This window comes from Carcharodon carcharias, chromosome 37, assembly GCF_017639515.1.
Source record: "Carcharodon carcharias isolate sCarCar2 chromosome 37, sCarCar2.pri, whole genome shotgun sequence".
Taxonomy (NCBI): Eukaryota; Metazoa; Chordata; class Chondrichthyes; order Lamniformes; family Lamnidae; genus Carcharodon; species Carcharodon carcharias.
In genome coordinates this window covers 4,721,804-4,746,109 of record NC_054503.1, presented here as the reverse complement: position 1 = coordinate 4,746,109, position 24,306 = coordinate 4,721,804, and the positions used below count along the sequence as shown (strand labels likewise).

At 48.4% G+C, this 24,306-nt stretch overlaps 1 protein-coding gene across 1 annotated transcript in view; it reads left to right on the top strand.

The window, feature by feature from the left end:
• The window catches only part of LOC121273002 (transforming growth factor beta-2 proprotein-like), a 245,184-nt gene extending 221,478 nt beyond the window's left edge, over positions 1-23,706 (top strand). The window contains exons 5-7 of the mRNA XM_041179933.1: positions 20,507-20,672; positions 21,712-21,865; positions 23,548-23,706. Coding sequence (XP_041035867.1) covers positions 20,507-20,672; positions 21,712-21,865; positions 23,548-23,706 — 479 coding nt within the window. The remainder of the gene's footprint in view (positions 1-20,506; positions 20,673-21,711; positions 21,866-23,547) is intronic.
• Positions 23,707-24,306: the final 600 nt, after the last annotated feature.

The window sequence follows — 24,306 nt, the reverse complement described above, 5'->3', positions numbered from 1 at the left end:
CCCTTAAAACAGTGCCTAGTACAACAGCGTCCCTTAAAACAGTGCCTTGCAAAACAGCCTCCCTTTTTACAGTGCCCTGTAAAACAGCGTCCCTTAAAACAGTGCCCTGTGAAACAGCGTCACTTAAAACAGTGCCCTGTGAAACAGCGTCACTTAAAACAGTGCCCTGTAAACCAGCGTCCCTTAAAACAGTGCCCTGTGAAACAGCGTCCCTTAAAACAGTGCCCAGTGAAACAGTGTCTCTTAAAACAGTGGCCAGTAAAACTGCGTCCCTTAAAACAGTGCCCTGTGAAACAGCGTCGCTTAAAACAGTGCCCTGTGAAACAGCGTCACTTAAGACAGTGCCCTGTGAAACAGCGTCCCTTAAAACAGTGCCCTGTAAAACAGCGTCCCTTAAAACAGTGCCCTGTAAAACAGCGTCCCTTAAAACAGTGCCCTGTGAAACAGCGTCCCTTAAAACAATGCCCTGTGAAACAGCGTCACTTAAAACAGTGCCCTGTGAAACAGCGTCACTTAAAACAGTGCCCTGTAAAACAGCGTCACTTAAAACAGTGCCCTGTAAACCAGCGTCCCTTAAAACAGTGCCCTGTGAAACAGTGTCTCTTAAAACAGTGGCCAGTAAAACTGCGTCCCTTAAAACAGTGCCCTGTGAAACAGCGTCACTTAAAACAGTGCCCTGTAAAACAGCGTCACTTAAAACAGTGCCCTGTAAACCAGAGTCCCTTAAAACAGTGCCCAGTAAAACAGCTTCCCTTAAAACAGTGCCCAGTAAAACAACGTCCCTTAAAACAGTGGCCAGTAAAACAGCGTAACTTAAAACAGTGGCCAGTAAAACAGCGTCCCTTAAAACAGTGCCCTGTAAAACAGCATCTGATAAAACAGCGTGCCTTAAAACAGTGCCCTGTTAAACAGCGTTCCTTAAAACAGTGCCCTGTAAAACAACATCCCTTGAAAATACCTCCCTTAAAACTGTGCCCTGGAACACAGCTTCCCTTAAAACAGTGGCCAGTAAAACAGCTTCCCTTAAAACAGTGGCCAGTAAAACAGCGTCCCTTAAAACAGTGCCCTGTAAAACAGCATCCGATAAAACTGCATCCCTTAAAACAGTTCCCCATAAAACAGTGTCCTGTAAAACAGCGTCCCTTAAATCAGTGCCCTGTAAAACAGCGTCCCTTAAAACAGTGGCCAGTAAAACAGCGTCCCTTAAAACAGTGCCCTGTAAAATAGCATCCGATCAAACAGCGTCCCTTAAATCAGTGTCCGGTAAAGCAGCGTCCCTTAAAACAGTGCCCTGTGAAACAACGTCCCTTAAAACAGTGGCCAGTAAAACAGCCTCTCTTAAAACAGTTCCCACTAAAACAGCGTCCCATAAAACAGTGCCCTTTAAACCAGCGCCCCTTAAAGCAGTGCCCAGTCAAACAGCGTCCCTTACAACAGTGCCCAGTAAAACAGCGTCCTTTAAAACAGTGCCCTGTAAAACAGCATCCGATAAAACAGCATCCTTTTAAACAGTGCCCTGTAAAACAGTGACCCTTAAAACAGTTACCAGCGAAACAGCGTCCCATAAAACAGTGCCCTTTAAACAAGCTCCCCTTAAAGCAGTGCCCAGTAAAACAGCATCCTTAAAACAGTGCCTAGTAAAACAGCGTCCCATAAAACAGCGCCCTGTAAACCAGCACCCTTAAAACAGTGCCCTATAAACCAGCGTCCCTTAAAACTTTGCCCTGTAAACCAGGGTCCCATAAAACAGTGCCCTGTAAAACAGCGTCCCTTAAAAGAGTGGCCTATAAAACATCGTCCCTTAAAACAGTGGCCTGTAATAGAGTGTCCCTTAAAACAGTGCCCAGTAAAAGAGCGTCCCTTAAAACAGTGCCCAGTAAAACAGCGTCCCATAAAACAGTGCCCTGTAAACCAGCGTCCCTTAAAACAGTGCCCTGTAAACCAGCGTCCCTTAAAACTTTGCCCTGTAAACCAGGGTCCCTTAAAACTTTGCCCTGTAAACCAGGGTCCCTTAAAACAGTGCCCTGTAAAACAGCGTCCCTTAAAAGAGTGGCCTATAAAACATCGTCCCTTAAAACAGCGGCCTGTGAAAGAGTGTCCCTTAAAACAGTGGCCTGTAAAACAGCGTCCCTTAAAACAGTGCCCTGTAAAACAGCGTCCCATCAAACAGTGCCCTTTAAACCAGCGCCCCTTAAAGAAGTGCCCAGTAAAACAGCGTCCCTTAAAACAGAGCCTAGTAAAACAGCGTACCTTAAAACAGTGCCCTGTAAAGCAGCGTCCTTTAAAACAGTGCCTAGTAAAACAGCGTCCCTAAAAACAGTGCCCTGTAAAACAGCGTCCCTTATAACAGTGCCCTGTAAAGCAGCGTCCCTTAAAACCGTGGCCAGTAGAACAGCGTCTCTTAAAACAGTGCCCTGTAAAACATCGTCCTTTAAAACAGTGCCCTGTAAAACAGTGTCCCTTTAAATTGTGCCCTGTAGAACAGCATCCCATAAAACAGTGCCCTTTAAACCAGCGTCCCTTAAAACTGTGCCCAGTAAAACAGCGTCCCGTAAAACAGTGCTCTGTAAAGCAGCGTCCCTTAAAACAGTGCCTAGTAAAACAGCATCCCTTAAAACAGTGCCCTGTAAAACAGCGTCCCTTAAAACAGTGCCCTGTAAAACAGCGTCCCTTAAAACAGTGCCCTGTGAAACAGCGTCACTTAAAACAGTGCCCTGTGAAACAGCGTCACTTAAAACAGTGCCCTGTGAAACAGCGTCACTTAAAACAGTGCCCTGTAAAACAGCGTCCCTTAAAACAGGGCCCTGTAAAACAGCATCCCTTAAAACAGTGCCCAGTAGAACAGCGTCAATTAAAACAGTGCCCTGTAAAACATTGTACTTTAAAACTGTGCCCTGTAAAACATTGTCCCTTAAAACTGTGCCCAGGAAAACAGCGTCCCTTAAAACAGTGCCCTGTAAAACAGCGTCCCTTAAAACAGTGCCCTGTAAAACAGCGTCCCTTAAAACAGTGCCCTGTAAAACAGCATCCCTTAAAACTTTGCCCTATAAACCAGCGTCCCTTAAAACAGTGCCCTGTAAAACAGCGTCCCTTATTACAGTGCGCTGTAAAACAGCATCCCTTAAAACCGTGCCCAGTAGAAGAGCGTCTCTTAAAACAATGCCCTGTAAAATATCGTCCTTTAAAACAGTGCCCTGTAAAACAGCGTCCTTTAAAACAGCGTCCCTTAAAACAGGGCCCTGTAAAACAGCGTCCCTTAAAACAGTGCCCAATAGAACAGCGTCCCTTAAAACAGTGCCCTGTGAAACAGCGTCCCTTAAAACAGTGCCCTGTGAAACAGCGTCCCTAAAAACAGTGCCCTGTAAAACAGCGTCCCTTAGAACATTGGCCAGTAAAACAGCATCCCTTAAAACAGTGCCCTGTAAAACAGAATCCGATAAAACAGCGTCCATTAAAACAGTGCCCTGTAAAACAGCGTATCTTAAAACAGTGGCCTGTAAAACTGCGTCCCTTAAAACAGTGCCCTGTGAAACAGCGTTCCTTAAAAAAGTGCCCTGTGAAAAAGTGTCCCTTAAAACAGTGCCCAGTAAAACAACGTCCCTTAAAACAGTGGCCAGTAAAACAACGTCCCTTAAAACAGTGGCCAGTAAAACAACGTCCCTTAAAACAGTGGCCAGTAAAACAGCGTTCCATAAAACAGTGCCCTGTAAAACAACGTCCCTTGAAACTACGTCCCTTAAAACTGTGCCCTGTAAAACAGCTTCCATTAAAACAGTGGCCAGTAAAACAGCGTTCCATAAAACAGTGCCCTGTAAAACAACGTCCCTTGAAACTACGTCCCTTAAAACTGTGCCCTGTAAAATAGCTTCCCTTAAAACAATGGCCAGTAAAACAGCGTCACTTAAAACAGTTGCTTGTAAAACAGCATCCGATAAAACAGCGTCCCTTAAAACAGTGCCCTGTAAAACAGCGTCCCTTAAAACAGTGGGCTGTAAAACAGCGTCCCTTAAAACTTTGGCCAGTAAAACCGCATCCCTTAAAGCAGTGCCCAGTGAAACAGTGTCCCATAAAACAGTGCCCAGTAAAACAGCGTCCCTTAAAACAATGCCCTGTAAAACAGCGTCCCTTAAAACAATGCCCTGTAAAGCAGCGTCTCTTAAAACAGTGCTCTGTAAAGCAGCGTCCCTTAAAACAATGCTCGGTAAAGCAGCATCCCTTAAAACAGTGCCTAGTACAACAGCGTCCCTTAAAACAGTGCCTTGCAAAACAGCCTCCCTTTTTACAGTGCCCTGTAAAACAGCGTCCCTTAAAACAGTGCCCTGTAAAACAGCGTCCCTTAAAACAGTGCCCTGTAAAACAGCGTCCCTTAAAACAGTGCCCTGTAAAACAGCGTCCCTTAAAACAGTGCCCTGTAAAACAGCGTCCCTTAAAACAGTGCCCTGTGAAACAGCGTCACTTAAAACAGTGCCCTGTGAAACAGCGTCACTTAAAACAGTGCCCTGTAAACCAGCGTCCCTTAAAACAGTGCCCTGTGAAACAGCGTCACTTAAAACAGTGACCTGTGAAACAGCGTCACTTAAAACAGTGCCCTGTAAACCAGCGTCCCTTAAAACAGTGCCCTGTGAAACAGTGTCTCTTAAAACAGTGCCCAGTAAAACAGCGTCCCTTAAAACAGTGCCCAGTAAAACAACGTCCCTTAAAACAGTGGCCAGTAAAACAGCGTAACTTAAAATAGTGGCCAGTAAAACAGCGTCCCTTAAAACAATGCCCTGTAAAACAGCATCTGATAAAACAGCGTGCCTTAAAACAGTGCCCTGTTAAACAGCGTTCCTTAAAACAGTGCCCTGTAAAACAACATACCTTGAAACTACATCCCTTAAAACTGTGCCCTGTAAAACAGCTTCCCTTAAAACAGTGGCCAGTAAAACTGCGTCCCTTAAAACAATGAGATAAAAACAAAAAAACTGCGGATGCTGGAAATCCAAAACAAAAACAGAATTACCTGGAAAAACTCAGCAGGTCTGGCAGCATCGGCGGAGAAGAAAAGAGTTGACGTTTCGAGTCCTCATGACCCTTCGACAGAACAGTTCTGTCGAAGGGTCATGAGGACTCGAAACGTCAACTCTTTTCTTCTCCGCCGATGCTGCCAGACCTGCTGAGTTTTTCCAGGTAATTCTGTTTTTGTTTCCCTTAAAACAATGGCCAGTAAAACAGCGTCACTTAAAACGGTTCCTTGTAAAACAGCATCCGATAAAACAGCGTCCCTAAAAACAGTGCCCTGTAAAACAGCGTCCCTTATAACAGTGCCCTGTAAAACAGGGTCCCTTAAAACCGTGGCCAGTAGAACAGCATCTCTTAAAACAGTGCCCTGTAAAACATCGTCCTTTAAAACAGTGCCCTGTAAAACAGTGTCCCTTTAAATTGTGCCCTGTAGAACAGCGTCCCATAAAACAGTGCCCTTTAAACCAGCGCCCCTTAAAGCAGTGCCCAGTAAAACAGCGTCCCTTAAAACTGTGCCCAGTAAAACAGCGTCCCGTAAAACAGTGCTCTGTAAAGCAGCGTCCCTTAAAACAGTGCCTAGTAAAACAGCATCCCTTAAAACAGTGCCCTGTAAAACAGCATCCCTTAAAACAGTGCCCTGTAAAACAGCTTCCCTTAAAACAGTGCCCTGTAAAACTGCGTCCCTTAAAACAGTGCCCAGTAGAACAGGGTCCCTTAAAACAGTGCCCTGTAAACCAGGGTCTCTTAAAACAGTGCCCTGGAAAACAACGTCCTTTAAAACAGCGTCCCTCAAAACAGCGTCCCTCAAAACAGCGTCCCTTTTAACAGCGTCCCTTGAAATAGCGTCCCTTAAAACAGCGTCCCTTAAAACAGCGTCCCTTAAAACAGCGTCCCTTAAAACAGTGGCCTGTAAAACAGCGTCCCTTAAAACAGTGGCCAGTAAAACAGCGTCCCTTAAACAGTGCCCTGTAAAACAGCGTCCCTTAAACAGTGCCCTGTAAAACAGCGTCCCTTATTACAGTGCGCTGTAAAACAGCGTCCCTTAAAACCGTGCCCAGTAGAAGAGCGTCTCTTAAAACAGTGCCCTGTAAAATATCGTCCTTTAAAACAGTGCCTGTAAAACAGTGTCCCTTAATAATTGTGCCCTGTAAAACAGCGTCCTTTAAAACAGCGTCCCTTAAAACAGCGTCCCTTAAAACAGTGCCCTGTAAAACAGCGTCCCTTAAAAGAGTGGCCTATAAAACATCGTCCCTTAAAACAGTGGCCTGTAAAAGAGTGTACCTGAAAACAGTGGCCTGTAAAACTGCGTCCCTTAAAACAGTGGCCTGTAAAACAGCGTCCCTTAAAACAGTGGCCTGTAAAACAGCGTCCCTTAAAACAGTGGCCAGTAAAACAGCGTCCCTTAAAACAGTGGCCAGTAAAACAGCGTCCCTTAAAACAGTGGCCAGTAAAAAAGCGTCCCTTAAAACAGTGGCCAGTAAAACAGCGTCCCTTAAAACAGTGGCCAGTAAAACAGCGTCCCTTAAAACAGTGCCCTGTGAAACAGCGTCCCTTAGAACATTGGCCAGTAAAACAGCATCCCTTAAAACAGTGCCCTGTAAAACAGCGTACCTTAAAACAGTGGCCAGTAAAACAGCGTCACTTAAAACAGTGCCCTGTGAAACAGCATCACTTAAAACAGTGCCCTGTAAAACAACGTCCCGTAAAACAGTGCCCTGTGAAACAACGTCCCGTAAAAAAGTGCCCTGTGAAACAGTGTCCCTTAAAACAGTGCCCTGTAAAACAGTGTCCCTTAAAACAGTGCCCTGTAAAACAGCGTCCCTTATTACAGTGCGCTGTAAACCAGCGTCCCTTAAAACAGTGCCCTGTAAAACAGCGTCCCTTAAAACAGTGCCCTGTAAAACAGCGTCCCTTATTACAGTGCGCTGTAAAACAGCGTCCCTTAAAACCGTGCCCAGTAGAAGAGCGTCTCTTAAAACAGTGCCCTGTAAAATATCGTCCTTTAAAACAGTGCCTGTAAAACAGTGTCCCTTAATAATTGTGCCCTGTAAAACAGCGTCCTTTAAAACAGCGTCCCTTAAAACAGCGTCCCTTAAAACAGTGCCCTGTAAAACAGCGTCCCTTAAAAGAGTGGCCTATAAAACATCGTCCCTTAAAACAGTGGCCAGTAAAAAAGCGTCCCTTAAAACAGTGGCCAGTAAAACAGCGTCCCTTAAAACAGTGGCCAGTAAAACAGCGTCCCTTAAAACAGTGCCCTGTGAAACAGCGTCCCTTAGAACATTGGCCAGTAAAACAGCATCCCTTAAAACAGTGCCCTGTAAAACAGCGTACCTTAAAACAGTGGCCAGTAAAACAGCGTCACTTAAAACAGTGCCCTGTGAAACAGCATCACTTAAAACAGTGCCCTGTAAAACAACGTCCCGTAAAACAGTGCCCTGTGAAACAACGTCCCGTAAAAAAGTGCCCTGTGAAACAGTGTCCCTTAAAACAGTGCCCTGTAAAACAGTGTCCCTTAAAACAGTGCCCTGTAAAACAGCGTCCCTTATTACAGTGCGCTGTAAACCAGCGTCCCTTAAAACAGTGCCCTGTAAAACAGCGTCCCTTAAAACAGTGCCCTGTAAAACAGCGTCCCTTATTACAGTGCGCTGTAAAACAGCGTCCCTTAAAACCGTGCCCAGTAGAAGAGCGTCTCTTAAAACAGTGCCCTGTAAAATATCGTCCTTTAAAACAGTGCCTGTAAAACAGTGTCCCTTAATAATTGTGCCCTGTAAAACAGCGTCCTTTAAAACAGCGTCCCTTAAAACAGCGTCCCTTAAAACAGTGCCCTGTAAAACAGCGTCCCTTAAAAGAGTGGCCTATAAAACATCGTCCCTTAAAACAGTGGCCTGTAAAAGAGTGTACCTGAAAACAGTGGCCTGTAAAACTGCGTCACTTAAAACGTTGCCCTGTGAAACAGCGTCACTTAAAACAGTGCCCTGTGAAACAGCATCACTTAAAACAGTGCCCTGTGAAACAGCGTCCCTTAAAAAAGTGCCCTGTGAAACAGTGTCCCTTAAAACAGTGCCCAGTAAAACAACGTCCCTTAAAACAGTGGCCAGTAAAACAGTGTACCTTAAAACAGTGGCCAGTAAAACAGCGTCCCTTAAAACAGTGCCCTGTAAAACAGCATCTGATAAAACAGCGTGCCTTAAAACAGTGCCCTGTTAAACAGCGTTCCTTAAAACAGTGCCCTGTAAAACAACATCCCTTGAAACTACGTCCCTTAAAACTGTACCCTGTAAAACAGCGTCCCTTAAAACAGTGGGCTGTAAAACTGCGTCCCTTAAAACAGTGCCCTGTAAAACAGCGTCACTTAAAACTTTGGCCAGTAAAACCGCATCCCTTAAAGCAGTGCCCAGTAAAACAGTGTCCCATAAAACAGTGCCCTGTAAAACAGCATCTGATAAAACAGCGTGCCTTAAAACAGTGCCCTGTTAAACAGCGTTCCTTAAAACAGTGCCCTGTAAAACAACATCTCTTGAAAATACATCCCTTAAAACTGTGCCCTGGAAAACAGCTTCCCTTAAAACAGTGGCCAGTAAAACAGCGTCCCTTAAAACAGTGGGCTGTAAAGTAGCGTCCCTTAAAACAATGGCCAGTAAAACAGCGTCACTTAAAACGGTTCCTTGTAAAACTGCATCCGATAAAACAGCGTCCCTTAAAACAGTGCCCTGTAAAACAGCGTCCCTTAAAACAGTGGGCTGTAAAACCGCGTCCCTTAAAACAGTGCCCTGTAAAACAGCATCCCTTAAAACTTTGGCCAGTAAAACCGCATCCCTTAAAGCAGTGCCCAGTGAAACAGTGTCCCATAAAACAGTGCCCAGTAAAACAGCGTCCCTTAAAACAATGCCCTGTAAAGCAGCGTCCCTTAAAACAGTGCCCGGTAAAGCAGCGTCCCTTAAAACAGTGCCTAGTATAACAGCGTCCCTTAAAACAGTGCCTTGCAAAACAGCCTCCCTTTTTACAGTGTCCTGTCAAACAGCGTCCATTAAAACAGTGCCCTGTAAAACAGCGTCCCTTAAAACAGTGCCCTGTAAAACAGCGTCCCTTAAAACAGTGCCCTGTAAAACAGGGTCCCTTAAAACAGTGCCCTGTATATCAGCGTCCCTTAAAACAGTGGGCTGTAAAACCGCGTCCCTTAAAACAGTGCCCTGTAAATTAGCGTCCCTTAAAACTTTGGCCAGTAAAACCGCATTCCTTAAAGCAGTGCCCAGTGAAACAGTGTCCCATAAAACAGTGCCCAGTAAAACAGCGTACCTTAAAACAATGCCCTGTAAAGCAGCGTCCCTTAAAACAGTGCTCTGTAAAGCAGCGTCCCTTAAAACAGTGCCCGGTAAAGCAGCGTCCCTTAAAACAGTGCCTAGTAGAACAGCGTCCCTTAAAACAGTGCCTTGCAAAACCGCCTCCCTTTTTACAGTGTCCTGTCAAACAGCGTCCATTAAAACAGTGCCCAGTAAAACAGCGTCCCTTAAAACAGTGCCCTGTAAAACAGCGTCCCTTAAAACAGTGCCCTGTAAAACAGCGTCCCTTAAAACAGTGCCCTGTAAAACAGCGTCCCTTAAAACAGTGCCCTGTAAAACAGCGTCCCTTAAAACAGTGCCCTGTAAAACAGCGTCCCTTAAAACAGTGCTCTGTAAAACAGCGTCCCTTAAAACAGTGCCCTGTAAAACAGCGTCCCTTAATACAGTGCCCTGTGAAACAGCGTCACTTAAAACTGTGCCCTGTGAAACAGCGTCACTTAAAACAGTGCTCTGTAAAACAGCGTCCCTTAAAACAGTGCCCTGTAAAACAGCGTCCCTTAAAACAGTGCCCTGTGAAACAGCGTCACTTAAAACAGTGCCCTGTAAAACAGCGTCCCTTAAAACAGTGCCCTGTGAAACAGCGTCACTTAAAACAGTGCCCTGTAAAACAGCGTCCCTTAAAACAGTGCCCTGTGAAACAGCGTCACTTAAAACAGTGCCCTGTGAAACAGCGTCACTTAAAACTGTGCCCTGTAAAACAGCGTCCCTTAAAACAGTGCCCTGTGAAACAGTTTCTCTTAAAACAGTGGCCAGCAAAACAGCGTCCCTTAAAACAGTGCCCTGTAAAACAGTGTCCCTTAAAATAATGCCCTATAAAACAGCGTACCTTAAAACAGTGGCCAGTAAAACTGCGTCCCTTAAAACAGTGCCCAGTGAAACAGCATCACTTAAAACAGTGCCCTGTGAAACAGCATCACTTAAAACAGTGCCCTGTGAAACAGCATCACTTAAAACAGTGCCCTGTGAAACAGCATCACTTAAAACAGTGCCCTGTAAAACAACGTCCCGTAAAACAGTGCCCAGTAAAACAGCATCCCTTAAAACAGTGCCCAGTAAAACAACGTCCCTTAAAACAGTGGCCAGTAAAACAGCGTACCTTAAAACAGTGGCCAGTAAAACAGCGTCCCTTAAAACAGTGCCCTGTAAAACAGCATCTGATAAAACAGCGTGCCTTAAAACAGTGCCCTGTTAAACAGCGTTCCTTAAAACAGTGCCCTGTAAAACAACATCCCTTGAAACTACGTCCCTTAAAACTGTACCCTGTAAAACAGCGTCCCTTAAAACAGTGGGTTGTAAAACTGCGTCCCTTAAAACAGTGCCCTGTAAAACAGCGTCACTTAAAACTTTGGCCAGTAAAACCGCATCCCTTAAAGCAGTGCCCAGTAAAACAGTGTCCCATAAAACAGTGCCCTGTAAAACAGCACTTGATAAAACAGCGTGCCTTAAAACAGTGCCCTGTTAAACAGCGTTCCTTAAAACAGTGCCCTGTAAAACAGCATCCCTTAAAACAGTGCCCTGTAAAACAACATCCCTTGAAAATACATCCCTTAAAACTGTGCCCTGGAAAACAGCTTCCCTTAAAACAGTGGCCAGTAAAACAGCGTCCCTTAAAACAGTGGGCTGTAAAGCAGCGTCCCTTAAAACAATGGCCAGTAAAACAGCGTCACTTAAAACGGTTCCTTGTAAAACTGCATCCGATAAAACAGCGTCCCTTAAAACAGTGCCCTGTAAAACAGCGTCCCTTAAAACAGTGGGCTGTAAAACCGCGTCCCTTAAAACAGTGCCCTGTAAAACAGCATCCCTTAAAACTTTGGCCAGTAAAACCGCATCCCTTAAAGCAGTGCCCAGTGAAACAGTGTCCCATAAAACAATGCCCTGTAAAGCAGCGTCCCTTAAAACAGTGCTCTGTAAAGCAGCGTCCCTTAAAACAGTGCCCGGTAAAGCAGCGTCCCTTAAAACAGTGCCTAGTATAACAGCGTCCCATAAAACAGTGCCTTGCAAAACAGCCTCCCTTTTTACAGTGTCCTGTCAAACAGCGTCCATTAAAACAGTGCCCTGTAAAACAGCGTCCCTTAAAACAGTGCCCTGTAAAACAGCGTCCCTTAAAACAGTGCCCTGTAAAACAGCGTCCCTTAAAACAGTGCCCTGTAAAACAGGGTCCCTTAAAACAGTGCCCTGTATATCAGCGTCCCTTAAAACAGTGGGCTGTAAAACCGCGTCCCTTAAAACAGTGCCCTGTAAATTAGCGTCCCTTAAAACTTTGGCCAGTAAAACCGCATCCCTTAAAGCAGTGCCCAGTGAAACAGTGTCCCATAAAACAGTGCCCAGTAAAGCAGCGTCCCTTAAAACAGTGCTCTGTAAAGCAGCGTCCCTTAAAACAGTGCCCGGTAAAGCAGCGTCCCTTAAAACAGTGCCTAGTAGAACAGCGTCCCTTAAAACAGTGCCTTGCAAAACCGCCTCCCTTTTTACAGTGTCCTGTCAAACAGCGTCCATTAAAACAGTGCCCAGTAAAACAGCGTCCCTTAAAACAGTGCCCTGTAAAACAGCGTCCCTTAAAACAGTGCCCTGTAAAACAGCGTCCCTTAAAACAGTGCCCTGTAAAACAGCGTCCCTTAAAACAGTGCTCTGTAAAACAGCGTCCCTTAAAACAGTGCCCTGTAAAACAGCGTCCCTTAAAACAGTGCCCTGTGAAACAGCGTCACTTAAAACTGTGCCCTGTGAAACAGCGTCACTTAAAACAGTGCCCTGTAAACCAGCGTCACTTAAAACAGTGCCCTGTAAACCAGCGTCCCTTAAAACAGTGCCCTGTGAAACAGTTTCTCTTAAAACAGTGGCCAGCAAAACAGCGTCCCTTAAAACAGTGCCCTGTAAAACAGTGTCCCTTAAAACAATGCCCTGTAAAACAGCGAGCCTTAAAACAGTGGCCAGTAAAACTGCGTCCCTTAAAACAGTGCCCTGTGAAACAGCATCACTTAAAACAGTGCCCTGTAAAACTGCGTCACTTAAAACAGTGCCCAGTCAAACAACGTCCCTTAAAACAGTGGCCAGTAAAACAGCGTAACTTAAAACAGTGGCCAGTAAAACAGCGTCCCTTAAAACAGTGCCCTGTAAAACAGCATCTGATAAAACAGCGTGCCTTAAGACAGTGCCCTGTTAAACAGCGTTCCTTAAAACAGTGCCCTGTAAAACAACATCCCTTGAAACTACATCCCTTAAAACTGTGCCCTGTAAAACAGCTTCCCTTAAAACAGTGGCCAGTAAAACAGCGTCCCTTAAAACAGTGCCCTGTAAAACAGCATCCCTTAAAACAGTGCCCTGTAAAACAGCGTCCCTTAAAACAGTGCCCTGTAAAACAGCGTCCCTTAAAACAGTGCCCTGTAAAACAGCGTCCCTTAAAACAGTGCTCTGTAAAACAGCGTCCCTTAAAACAGTGCCCTGTAAAACAGCGTCCCTTAAAACAGTGCCCTGTAAAACAGCGTCCCTTAAAACAGTGCCCTGTGAAACAGTTTCTCTTAAAACAGTGCCCTGTAAAACAGCGTCCCTTAAAACAGTGCCCTGTAAAACAGCGTCCCTTAAAACAGTGCTCTGTAAAACAGCGTCCCTTAAAACAGTGCCCTGTAAAACAGCGTCCCTTAAAACAGTGCCCTGTAAAACAGCGTCCCTTAAAACAGTGCCCTGTGAAACAGTTTCTCTTAAAACAGTGGCCAGCAAAACAGCGTCCCTTAAAACAGTGCCCTGTAAAACAGTGTCCCTTAAAACAATGCCCTGTAAAACAGCGTACCTTAAAACAGTGGCCAGTAAAACTGCGTCCCTTAAAACAGTGCCCTGTGAAACAGCATCACTTAAAACAGTGCCCTGTAAAACTGCGTCACTTAAAACAGTGCCCTGTGAAACAGTGACTCTTAAAACAGTGCCCAGTAAAACAGCGTCCCTTAAAACAGTGCCCAGTCAAACAACGTCCCTTAAAACAGTGGCCAGTAAAACAGCGTAACTTAAAACAGTGGCCAGTAAAACAGCGTCCCTTAAAACAGTGCCCTGTAAAACAGCATCTGATAAAACAGCGTGCCTTAAAACAGTGCCCTGTTAAACAGCGTTCCTTAAAACAGTGCCCTGTAAAACAACATCCCTTGAAACTACATCCCTTAAAACTGTGCCCTGTAAAACAGCTTCCCTTAAAACAGTGGCCAGTAAAACAGCGTCCCTTAAAACAGTGGGCTGTAAAGCAGCGTCCCTTAAAACAATGGCCAGTAAAACAGCGTCACTTAAAACGGTTCCTTGTAAAACTGCATCCGATAAAACAGCGTCCCTTAAAACAGTGCCCAGTAAAACAGCGTCCCTTAAAACAGTGCCCAGTCAAACAACGTCCCTTAAAACAGTGGCCAGTAAAACAGCGTAACTTAAAACAGTGGCCAGTAAAACAGCGTCCCTTAAAACAGTGCCCTGTAAAACAGCATCTGATAAAACAGCGTGCCTTAAAACAGTGCCCTGTTAAACAGCGTTCCTTAAAACAGTGCCCTGTAAAACAACATCCCTTGAAACTACATCCCTTAAAACTGTGCCCTGTAAAACAGCTTCCCTTAAAACAGTGGCCAGTAAAACAGCGTCCCTTAAAACAGTGGGCTGTAAAGCAGCGTCCCTTAAAACAATGGCCAGTAAAACAGCGTCACTTAAAACGGTTCCTTGTAAAACTGCATCCGATAAAACAGCGTCCCTTAAAACAGTGCCCTGTAAAACAGCGTCCCTTAAAACAGTGGGCTGTAAAACCGCGTCCCTTAAAACAGTGCCCTGTAAAACAGCATCCCTTAAAACTTTGGCCAGTAAAACCGCATCCCTTAAAGCAGTGCCCAGTGAAACAGTGTCCCATAAAACAGTGCCCAGTAAAACAGCGTCCCTTAAAACAATGCCCTGTAAAGCAGCGTCCCTTAAAACAGTGCTCTGTAAAGCAGCGTCCCTTAAAACAGTGCCCGGTAAAGCAGCGTCCCTTAAAACAGTGCCTAGTATAACAGCGTCCCTTAAAACAGTGCCTTGCAAAACAGCCTCCCTTTTTACAGTGTCCTGTCAAACAGCGTCCATTAAAACAGTGCCCTGTAAAACAGCGTCCCTTAAAACAGTGCCCTGTAAAACAGCGTCCCTTAAAACAGTGCCCTGTAAAACAGCGTCCCTTAAAACAGTGCCCTGTAAAACAGGGTCCCTTAAAACAGTGCCCTGTATATCAGCGTCCCTTAAAACAGTGGGCTGTAAAACCACGTCCCTTAAAACAGTGCCCTGTAAATTAGCGTCCCATAAAACTTTGGCCAGTAAAACCGCATCCCTTAAAGCAGTGCCCAGTGAAACAGTGTACAGTAAAACAGCGTACCTTAAAACAATGCCCTGTAAAGCAGCGTCCCTTAAAACAGTGCTCTGTAAAGCAGCGTCCCTTAAAACAGTGCCCGGTAAAGCAGCGTCCCTTAAAACAGTGCCTAGTAGAACAGCATCCCTTAAAACAGTGCCTTGCAAAACCGCCTCCCTTTTTACAGTGTCCTGTCAAACAGCGTCCATTAAAACAGTGCCCAGTAAAACAGCGTCCCTTAAAACAGTGCCCTGTAAAACAGCGTCCCTTAAAACAGTGCCCTGTAAAACAGCGTCCCTTAAAACAGTGCCCTGTAAAACAGCGTCCCTTAAAACAGTGCCCTGTAAAACAGCGTCCCTTAAAACAGTGCTCTGTAAAACAGCGTCCCTTAAAACAGTGCCCTGTAAAACAGCGTCCCTTAAAACAGTGCCCTGTGAAACAGCGTCAATTAAAACTGTGCCCTGTGAAACAGCGTCACTTAAAACAGTGCCCTGTAAACCAGCGTCCCTTAAAACAGTGCCCTGTGAAACAGTGTCTCTTAAAACAGTGGCCAGCAAAACAGCGTCCCTTAAAACAGTGCCCTGTAAAACAGTGTCCCTTAAAACAATGCCCTGTAAAACAGCGTACCTTAAAACAGTGGCCAGTAAAACTGCGTCCCTTAAAACAGTGCCCTGTGAAACAGCATCACTTAAAACAGTGCCCTGTGAAACTGCGTCACTTAAAACAGTGCCCTGTGAAACAGTGACTCTTAAAACAGTGCCCAGTAAAACAGCGTCCCTTAAAACAGTGCCCAGTCAAACAACGTCCCTTAAAACAGTGGCCAGTAAAACAGCGTAACTTAAAACAGTGGCCAGTAAAACAGCGTCCCTTAAAACAGTGCCCTGTAAAACAGCATCTGATAAAACAGCGTGCCTTAAAACAGTGCCCTGTTAAACAGCGTTCCTTAAAACAGTGCCCTGTAAAACAACATCCCTTGAAACTACATCCCTTAAAACTGTGCCCTGTAAAACAGCTTCCCTTAAAACAGTGGCCAGTAAAACAGCGTCCCTTAAAACAGTGGGCTGTAAAGCAGCGTCCCTTAAAACAATGGCCAGTAAAACAGCGTCACTTAAAACGGTTCCTTGTAAAACAGCATCCGATAAAACAGCGTCCCTTAAAACAGTGCCCTGTAAAACAGCGTCCCTTAAAACAGTGGGCTGTAAAACCGCGTCCCTTAAAACAGTGCCCTGTAAAACAGCGTCCCTTAAAACTTTGGCCAGTAAAACCGCATCCCTTAAAGCAGTGCCCAGTAAAACAGTGTCCCATTAAACAGTGCCCAGTAAAACAGCGTCCCTTAAAACAATGCCCTGTAAAGCAGCGTCCCTTAAAACAGTGCTCTGTAAAGCAGCGTCCCTTAAAACAGTGCTCTGTAAAGCAGCGTCCCTTAAAACAGTGCCCGGTAAAGCAGCGTCCCTTAGAACAGTGCCTAGTATAACAGCGTCCCTTAAAACAGTGTCCTGCAAAACAGCTTCCCTTATTACAGTGCCCTGTAAAACAGCGTCCCTTAAAACAGTGCCCAGTAGAACAGCATCTCTTAAAACAGTGCCTTGTAAAACATCGTCCTTAAAAACAGTGCCCTGTAAAACAGTGTTGCTTAAAACAGTGCCCTGTAAAACATCGTCCTTTAAAACAGTGCCCTGTGAAACAGCATCGCTTAAAACAGTGGCCAGTAAAACAGCGTCCCATAAAACAGTGCCCTGTAAAACAGCGTCCCTTAAATCAGTGCCCTGTAAAACAGCGTCCCTTAAATCAGTGCCCTGTAAAACAGCGTCCCTTAAAACAGTGGCCAGTAAAACAGCGTCCCTTAAAACAGTGCCCTGTAAAATAGCATCCGATAAAACAGCGTCCCTTAAAACAGAGCCCGGTAAAGCAGCGTCCCTTAAAACAGTGCCCTGTGAAACAACGTCCCTTAAAACAGTGGCCAGTAAAACAGCTTCCCTTAAAACAGTGCCCTGTAATACAGCGTCCCTTGAAACAGAGCCCGGTAAAGCAGCGTCCCTTAAAACAGTGCCCTGTGAAACAACGTCCCTTAAAACAGTGGCCAGTAAAACAGCTTCCCTTAAAACAGTGCCCTTTAAACCAGCGCCCCTTAAAGCAGTGCCCAGTCAAACAGCGTCCCTTACAACAGTGCCCAGTAAAACAGCGTCCTTTAAAACAGTGCCCTGTAAAACAGCATCCGATAAAACAGCATCCTTTTAAACAGTGCCCTGTAAAACAGTGTCCCTTTAAACAGTTCCCAGTGAAACAGCGTCCCATAAAACAGTGCCCTTTAAACAAGCTCCCCTTAAAACAGTGCCTAGTAAAACAGCGTCCCATAAAACAGCGCCCTGTAAACCAGGGTCCCTTAAAACAGTGCCCTGTAAAACAGCGTCCCTTAATAGAGTGGCCTATAAAACATCGTCCCTTAAAACAGTGGCCTGTAATAGAGTGTCCCTTAAAACAGTGCCCAGTAAAACAGCGTCCCTTAAAACAGTGCCCAGTAAAACAGCGTCCCATAAAACAGTGCCCTGTAAACCAGCGTCCCTTAAAACAGTGCCCTGTAAACCATCATCCCTTAAAACTGTGGCCAGTAAAACAGCGTCCCTTAAAACAGTGCCCAATAAAACAGCGTCCCTTAAAACAGTGCCCAATAAAACAGCGTCCCTTAAAACAGTGCCCTGTAAACCAGCGTCCCTTAAAACAGTGCCCTGTAAACCATCATCCCTTAAAACTGTGGCCAGTAAAACAGCGTCCCATAAAACAGTGCCCTGTAAACCAGCGTCCCTTAAAACAGTGCCCTGTAAACCATCATCCCTTAAAACTGTGGCCAGTAAAACAGCGTCCCTTAAAACAGTGCCCAATAAAACAGCGTCCCTTAAAACAGTGCCCAATAAAACAGCGTCCCTTAAAACAGTGCCCAGTAAAACAGCGTCCCATAAAACAGTGCCCTGTAAACCAGCGTCCCTTAAAACAGTGCCCTGTAAACCATCATCCCTTAAAACTGTGGCCAGTAAAACAGCGTCCCTTAAAACAGTGCCCAATAAAACAGCGTCCCTTAAAACAGTGCCCAATAAAACAGCGTCCCTTAAAACAGTGCCCTGTAAAACAGCGTCCCTTCCAACAGTTCCCAGTAAAACAGTGTCCCATAAAACAGTGCCCTTTAAACCAACGCCCCTTAAAGCATTGCCCAATAGAACAGTGTCCCCTAAAACAGTGCCCAGTAAAACAGCATCCCTTACAACAGTGCCCAGTAAAACAGCGTCCCTTAAAACAGTGCCCTGTAAACCAGCATCCCTTAAAACAGTGCCCTGTAAACCAGCATCCCTTTAAACAGTGCCCTGTAAAACAGCGTCCCTTAAAACAGTTCCCTTTAAAACAGCGTCTCTTAAAACAGTGCCCAATAAAACAGCGTCCCTTAAAACAGTGCCCTGTAAAACAGCGTCCCTTAAAACAGTGCCCTGTAAAACTGTGTCCCTTAAAACAGTGCCCTGTAAAACAGCATCCCTTCAAACAGTTCCCAGTAAAACAGCGTCCCATAAAACAGTGCCCTTTAAACCAGCGCCCCTTAAAGCAATGCCCAATAAAACAGTGTCCCTTAAAACAGTGCCCAGTAAAACAGCATCCCTTAAAACAGTGCCCAGTAAAACAGCGTCCCTTAAAACAGTGCCCAATAAAACAGCGTCCCTTAAAACAGTTCCTTTTAAAACAGCGTCCCTTAAAACAGTGCCCTGTAAAACAGCGTCCCTTAAAACAGTGCCCTGTAAAACAAGGTCCCTTAAAACAGTGCCCTGTAAAACAACGTCCCTTAAAACAGCGTCCCTTAAAACAGTGCCCTGTAAAACTGCGTCCCTTAAAACAGTGCCCTGTGAAACAGCATCCCTTAAAACAGTGGCCAGTAAAACAGCGTCCCTTAAAACAGTTCCCAGTAAAACAGCGTCCCATAAAACAGTGCCCTTTAAACCAGCACCCCTTAAAGCAGTGCCCAATAAAACAGTGTCCCTTAAAACAGTGCCCTGTAAACCAGCATCCCTTAAAACAGTGCCCTGTAAAACAGCGTCCCTTAAAACAGTGCCCTGTAAAACAGCTTCCCTTAAAACAGTGCCCAATAAAACAGCATCCCTTAAAACAGTTCCCTTTAAAACAGCGTCCCTTAAAACAGTGCCCAATAAAACAGCGTCCCTTAAAACGGTGCCCTGTAAAACAGCGTCCCTTAAAACAGTGCCCTGTAAAACAGCATCCCTTAAAACAGTGCCCTGTAAAACAGCGTCCCTTAAAACAGCGTCCCTTAAAACAGTGCCCTGTAAATCTGCGTCCCTTAAAACAGTGCCCTGTGAAACAGCGTCCCTTAAAACAGTGGCCAGTAAAACAGCGTCCCTTAAAACAGTGGCCAGTAAAACAGCGTCCCTTAAAACAGTGGCCAGTAAAACAGCATCCCTTAAAACAGTTCCCAGTAAAACAGCGTCCCATAAAACAGTGCCCTGTAAACCAGCATCCCTTAAAACTGTGCCCTGTAAACCAGCGTCCCTTAAAACAGTGCCCTCTAAAACAGCGTCCCTTAAAACAGCGTCCCTTAAAACAGTGCCGTGTAAAACAGCATACCTTAAAACAGTGCCCTGTAAAACAGCATCCCTTAAAGCAGTGCCCAATAAAACAGCGTCCCTTAAAATAGTGCCCTTTTAAACAGCGTCCCTTAAAACAGTGCTCTGTAAAACAGCGTCTCTTAAAACACTGCCCCCTCTAACACCACGCTGTAAAACAACATCCTGTAAATCACAGCCCCGTAAAACACCGCCCCGTAAAACACCGCCCCGTAAAACACCGCCCCGTAAAACATCAACACGTTTTGCATCACACTCCTGCCTTGTGGACAGGCTTTGGGGTGTCAGAAGGTGAGTTACACATCGCAGGATTCCCAGCCTCTGACCTGCTCTTGTAGCCACAGTATTTATATGGCTGGTCCAGTTCAGTTTCTGGTCATTGGTAACCCCCAGGGTGTTGATATTGGGAGATTCTGTGATGGTAATGCCTTTGAGTGTCAAGGAGCAATGGTTAGATTCTCTCTTGTTGGAGATGGTCATTGCCTGACACTTGTGTGGTGTGAATGTAACTTGCCACTTATAGCCCAAGCCTGGATATTGTCCAGGTCTTGCTGCATTTGGACAGGGACTGCTTCAGTATCTGAGGAGTTGCGAATGGTGCCGAACATTGTGCAATCATCAGCGAACATCCCCACTTCTGACCTTATGATGGAAGGGAGGTCATTGATGAAGCAGCTGAAGATGGTTGGGCCGAGGACACTACCCTGAGGAACTCCTGCAGTGATGTCCTGGAGCTGAGATGACTGACCTCCAACAACCACAACCATCTTCCTTTGTGCTCGGTATGACTCCAACCAGTGGAGAGTTTTCCCCCTGATTCCCATTGACTCCAGTTTTGCTGGGGCTCCTTGATGCCACACTCGGTCAAATGCTGCCTTGATGTCAATGGCAGTCTCTCTCACCTCACTTATGGAGTTCAGCTCTTTAGTCCATGTTTGAACCAAGGCTGTAATGAGGTCAGGAGCTGAGTGGCCCAGGTAGAACCCAAACTGGGCATCAGCGAGCAGGTTATTGCTAAGCAAGTGCCGCTTGTCAATAAGAGAGAGATCCCGCCCTCTGCATCTGGCCACAGCTGGCTCGAGCTCACCTCCCCCCATCTCTTCTCTTTGGATTGCCTGGTGCCACAACCGGTTGAACAGCCCTGGGCCATGGTCAGGGTTGGGGGGGTTGAGGGACCCTTCTCAGGCCTCCGTGCTGACTGGGCTCTGCCTGATCCCCAGGTATCGACGATGACCCCTACAAGGAGTACAAGCGACCCAGGATGCAGCGCCTCGCTGCCCTCAGGAATCCTCACCTCCTCTTCACCCTCCTCCCTACCCCTCGGAGGGACACCCAGTACAATGGGCTGAGGTGGAAACGCTCGGCCGACAATGACGTCTGTTCCAGGTGAGGGGATGGGGGAATGTGGGGAGGGAGGTGGAGGGAAGGGAGGGGAGGTGGAGGGGGGGAGGTGGAGTGGGGGGTCCCTCCACCAACTCCGCCCCCCCCACCAACTCCACCCCCCCCTACCAACTCCGCCCCCCGCTACCAACTCCGGCCCCCCAACCAACTTTGCCCCCACCACCAACTCCGCCTCCACCACCAACTCCACCCCCCCCTACCAACTCCACCCCCCCCTACCAACTCCGCCCCCCGCTACCAACTCCGGCCCCCCAACCAACTTTGCCCCCACCACCAACTCCGCCTCCACCACCAACTCCGCCCCCACCAACTCCGCCCCCCCACCAACTCCGCCCCCCCACCAACTCCGCCCCCCCCACCAACTCTGCCCCCCAGCAACTCCGCCCACACCAGCTCCGCCCCCCCACCAACTCTGCCCCCTACCAACTCCGCCCCCCAACCAACTCCGCCCCCCCCACCAACTCCACCCCCTACCGACTCCGCCCCCCCTCCATCTCCACCCCCCCAACCAACTCCCCCCCGCCACCAACTCTGCCCCCCACCAACTCCGCCCCCACCAACTCTGCCCCCACCAACCAACTCTGCCCCCCTAACCAACTCTGCCCCTCCTCACCCCCGCCCCCGCACCCCCCCCACCCCACCACATCTTACAGTCAACCCCAGCATCCACTTCGGACTAAGACCAGGGGAGGAGAGTGGGGGGCAAATCTGTTCCGGTGACCCTGGGTGCTCCCCCCCCCCACCCCCGGTTGAATATCCAGGGATGGAGAGTGAGGCAGGGACTGGGGGTGAGGGGGGAGGGTGAATCGGTTGCACTCCAGGGTTTAAAGAGAGAGAGGGGATGGCAAAGTAAGGCCTCCCCACCCTCACCCCCCCCCCCCCCCACCACCCCCCCCGGGGCTGAGGCAGCAATTCGACTACATGGGGCATCGCGTTTGGGGATTTCGTAGGGGTTGGTAGGCGTTCAGGATGTCGTTTTGTCCTTTTTTGGCTGTGGTTGACGCTCCCTCTGTCCCTCCCGCAGCAACCTGGAAGATGAATGCTGCCTCCACCGCCTCTACGTCGATTTCCGGAGGGACCTGGACTGGAAGTGGATCCGGGAGCCGAGGGGTTACAAGGCCAACTTCTGCGGAGGGCCCTGCCCCTACCTGTGGAGCTCGGACGTCCTGCACGGCAAAGTAAGGCCACCCCCCACCACCCCCACCCCACCCCGCAAACCCCCTCTCCCCCCGAAGAGCCCGCTCCACCTCCTGGTGTCCGGAGAGCTATTCGACTGCGTGTGGCATCACGCTGGGTGATTCTGCGGGCGCGTGGGTAACCAAAATGGCCGTTCGGGGGGCTGAGTCAAGTAGACCGACTTCTCTGCACACCCTACCCCACTATCACCAACAGCCCCCCCTCACCCACCATCCCCGACTCCTGGCTGTGGTACTGGGTCAAAAAGAGCAGGAACGTCCCCGGTTTTGTGCATCCACAGTGGATGTTGCTCTCAGGAAGGTCGACCTGCTCCATCCTGCCCATTGCAGAGCCCCAAGTCAAGGAGGAGAGAGAGAGAGAGAGACGGGGAAGGGGGAGAGAGAGAGACGGGGGAGAGAGAGAGAGACGGGGGGAGGGAGAGAGACGCGGGGAGAGAGAGACGGGGGGTGAGAGAGAGAGAGAGAGAGACAGGGGGGAGAGAGAGACGGCGGGGGAAGAGAGCTAGAGAGACGGGGAGAGAGGGAGGGAGAGAGAGAGAGAGACGGGGGAGAGAGAGAGAGAGAGAGAAAGAGACGGGGGAGAGAGAGAGAGAGAGAAAGAGACGGGGGAGTGAGAGAGAGAGAGACGGGGGAGAGAGAGAGAGAGAGCTGGGGGAAAGAGAGAGAGAGAGACGGGGAAGAGAGAGAGATGGGGGAGAGAGAGAGAGAGAGACGGGGGAGAGAGAGAGAGAGAGACGGCGGGGGAAGAGAGAGAGAGAGATGGGGGAGAGAGAGAGAGAGAGAGTGACGGGGAGAGAGAGAGAGAGTGATGGGGAGAGAGAGAGAGAGAGAGACGGGAGAGAGAGAGAGAGACGGGGGGAGAGAGAGAGAGAGATGGGGGAGAGAGAGAGAGAGAGACGGGGGAGAGAGAGAGAGAGAGAGAGAGAGAGACGGGGAGAGAGAGATAGAGAGACAGGGGGAGAGAGAGAGAGAGACGGGAGAGAGAGAGAGAGGGATGGGGGAGAGAAAGAGAGAGAGAGACGGGGGGGAGGGAGAGAGAGAGAGAGACGAGGGAGAGAGAGAGAGAGAGAGACGAGGGAGAGAGAGAGAGAGAGAGACGGGGGAGAGAGAAAGAGGGATGGGGGGAGAGAGAGAGAGGGATGGCGGGGAGAGATAGAGAGAGGGACGGGGGAGAGAGAGAGAGAGAGACGGGGGGAGAGAGAGAGAGACGGGGGGGAGAGTGAGAGAGAGACGGGGGGGAGAGAGAGAGAGAGACGGGGGAGAGAGAGAGAGACGGGGGGAGAGAGAGAGGGATAGGGGAGACAGAGAGACGGGGGGAGAAAGAGAGAGACGGGGAGACAGAGAGACGGGGGGAGAGAGAGAGAGAGAGAGAGACGGGGGAGTGAGAGAGAGAGAGAGAGAGGGAAAGGCGGAGAGGTTTAGGGAGGGAATCCCCAGAGCTGAGGGCCCCCAGGCAGCTGAAGGCCTGGCCGCCAATGGTGGAGCGATGGAAAATCGGGGGATGGGCGAGAGGCCGGAATATTCTTCGGTGACCTGTGGGCAGTAAAGTTTTTGGATGTCCTGACATGACCAAAGGCGTGCGAGAAATGCAGGCCTTCTCTTTTGTTAACCCACTGACCTTTCTTCCCCACCCCACCCCACCCCACCTCCCGTTTGTGCTCCAGGTCCTGAACCTCTACAGGTCCCGTAACCCCAAGGCCTCAGCTGCCCCCTGCTGTGTGGCCAATGACCTGGACTCCTTGGCCGTCATGTACTACGTGGGCCGCAAGGCGAAGGTCGCTCAGTTGTCTGACATGAGTGTGCAGTCGTGTAAGTGCAGATGAGACGGAGTTGGGGGGGGGGAGGGGGGGGGGTGAGGAGTGGGGGATCGGTGGGGGGAGGGGGAGGTCAGGGACTGGCTTGAGGCAGGGGAGGTGGGGGGTGCGGAGATTGACAACTCCCATTTGAAGGCCTCATTGCTTCCGACCTCTGACCTTCGACCTCCCCCCTCCGGCCGCTGGTCGCCAAGCCCAAGAGGCCCTGCCCAATCAACCAACCAACCAATCAGAGAGCCCAGGCTTACCTCCGAATGCCAAACTCAGACGGTTATTTTTCTCCCCCCCCACCCCCCCCCCCGATTTCCGAAAACGAGAGCGTTTCCCCCAACGGAAATGCGCTGGCCCCCCAACCCCACCAACCCCACCCCACCCACCCCCACCACCCCCACCACCCCCACCAACCCCACCCCCACCCCCACCCACCCACCACCCCCACCACCCCACCCCCACCCCCACCCACCCACCACCCCCACCAACCCCACCCCCACCCCCACCCACCCACCACCCCCACCACCCCCACCAACCCCACCCCCACCCCCACCCACCCACCACCCCCACCAACCCCACCCCCACCCCCACACCCCCACCAACCCCACCCCCACCCCC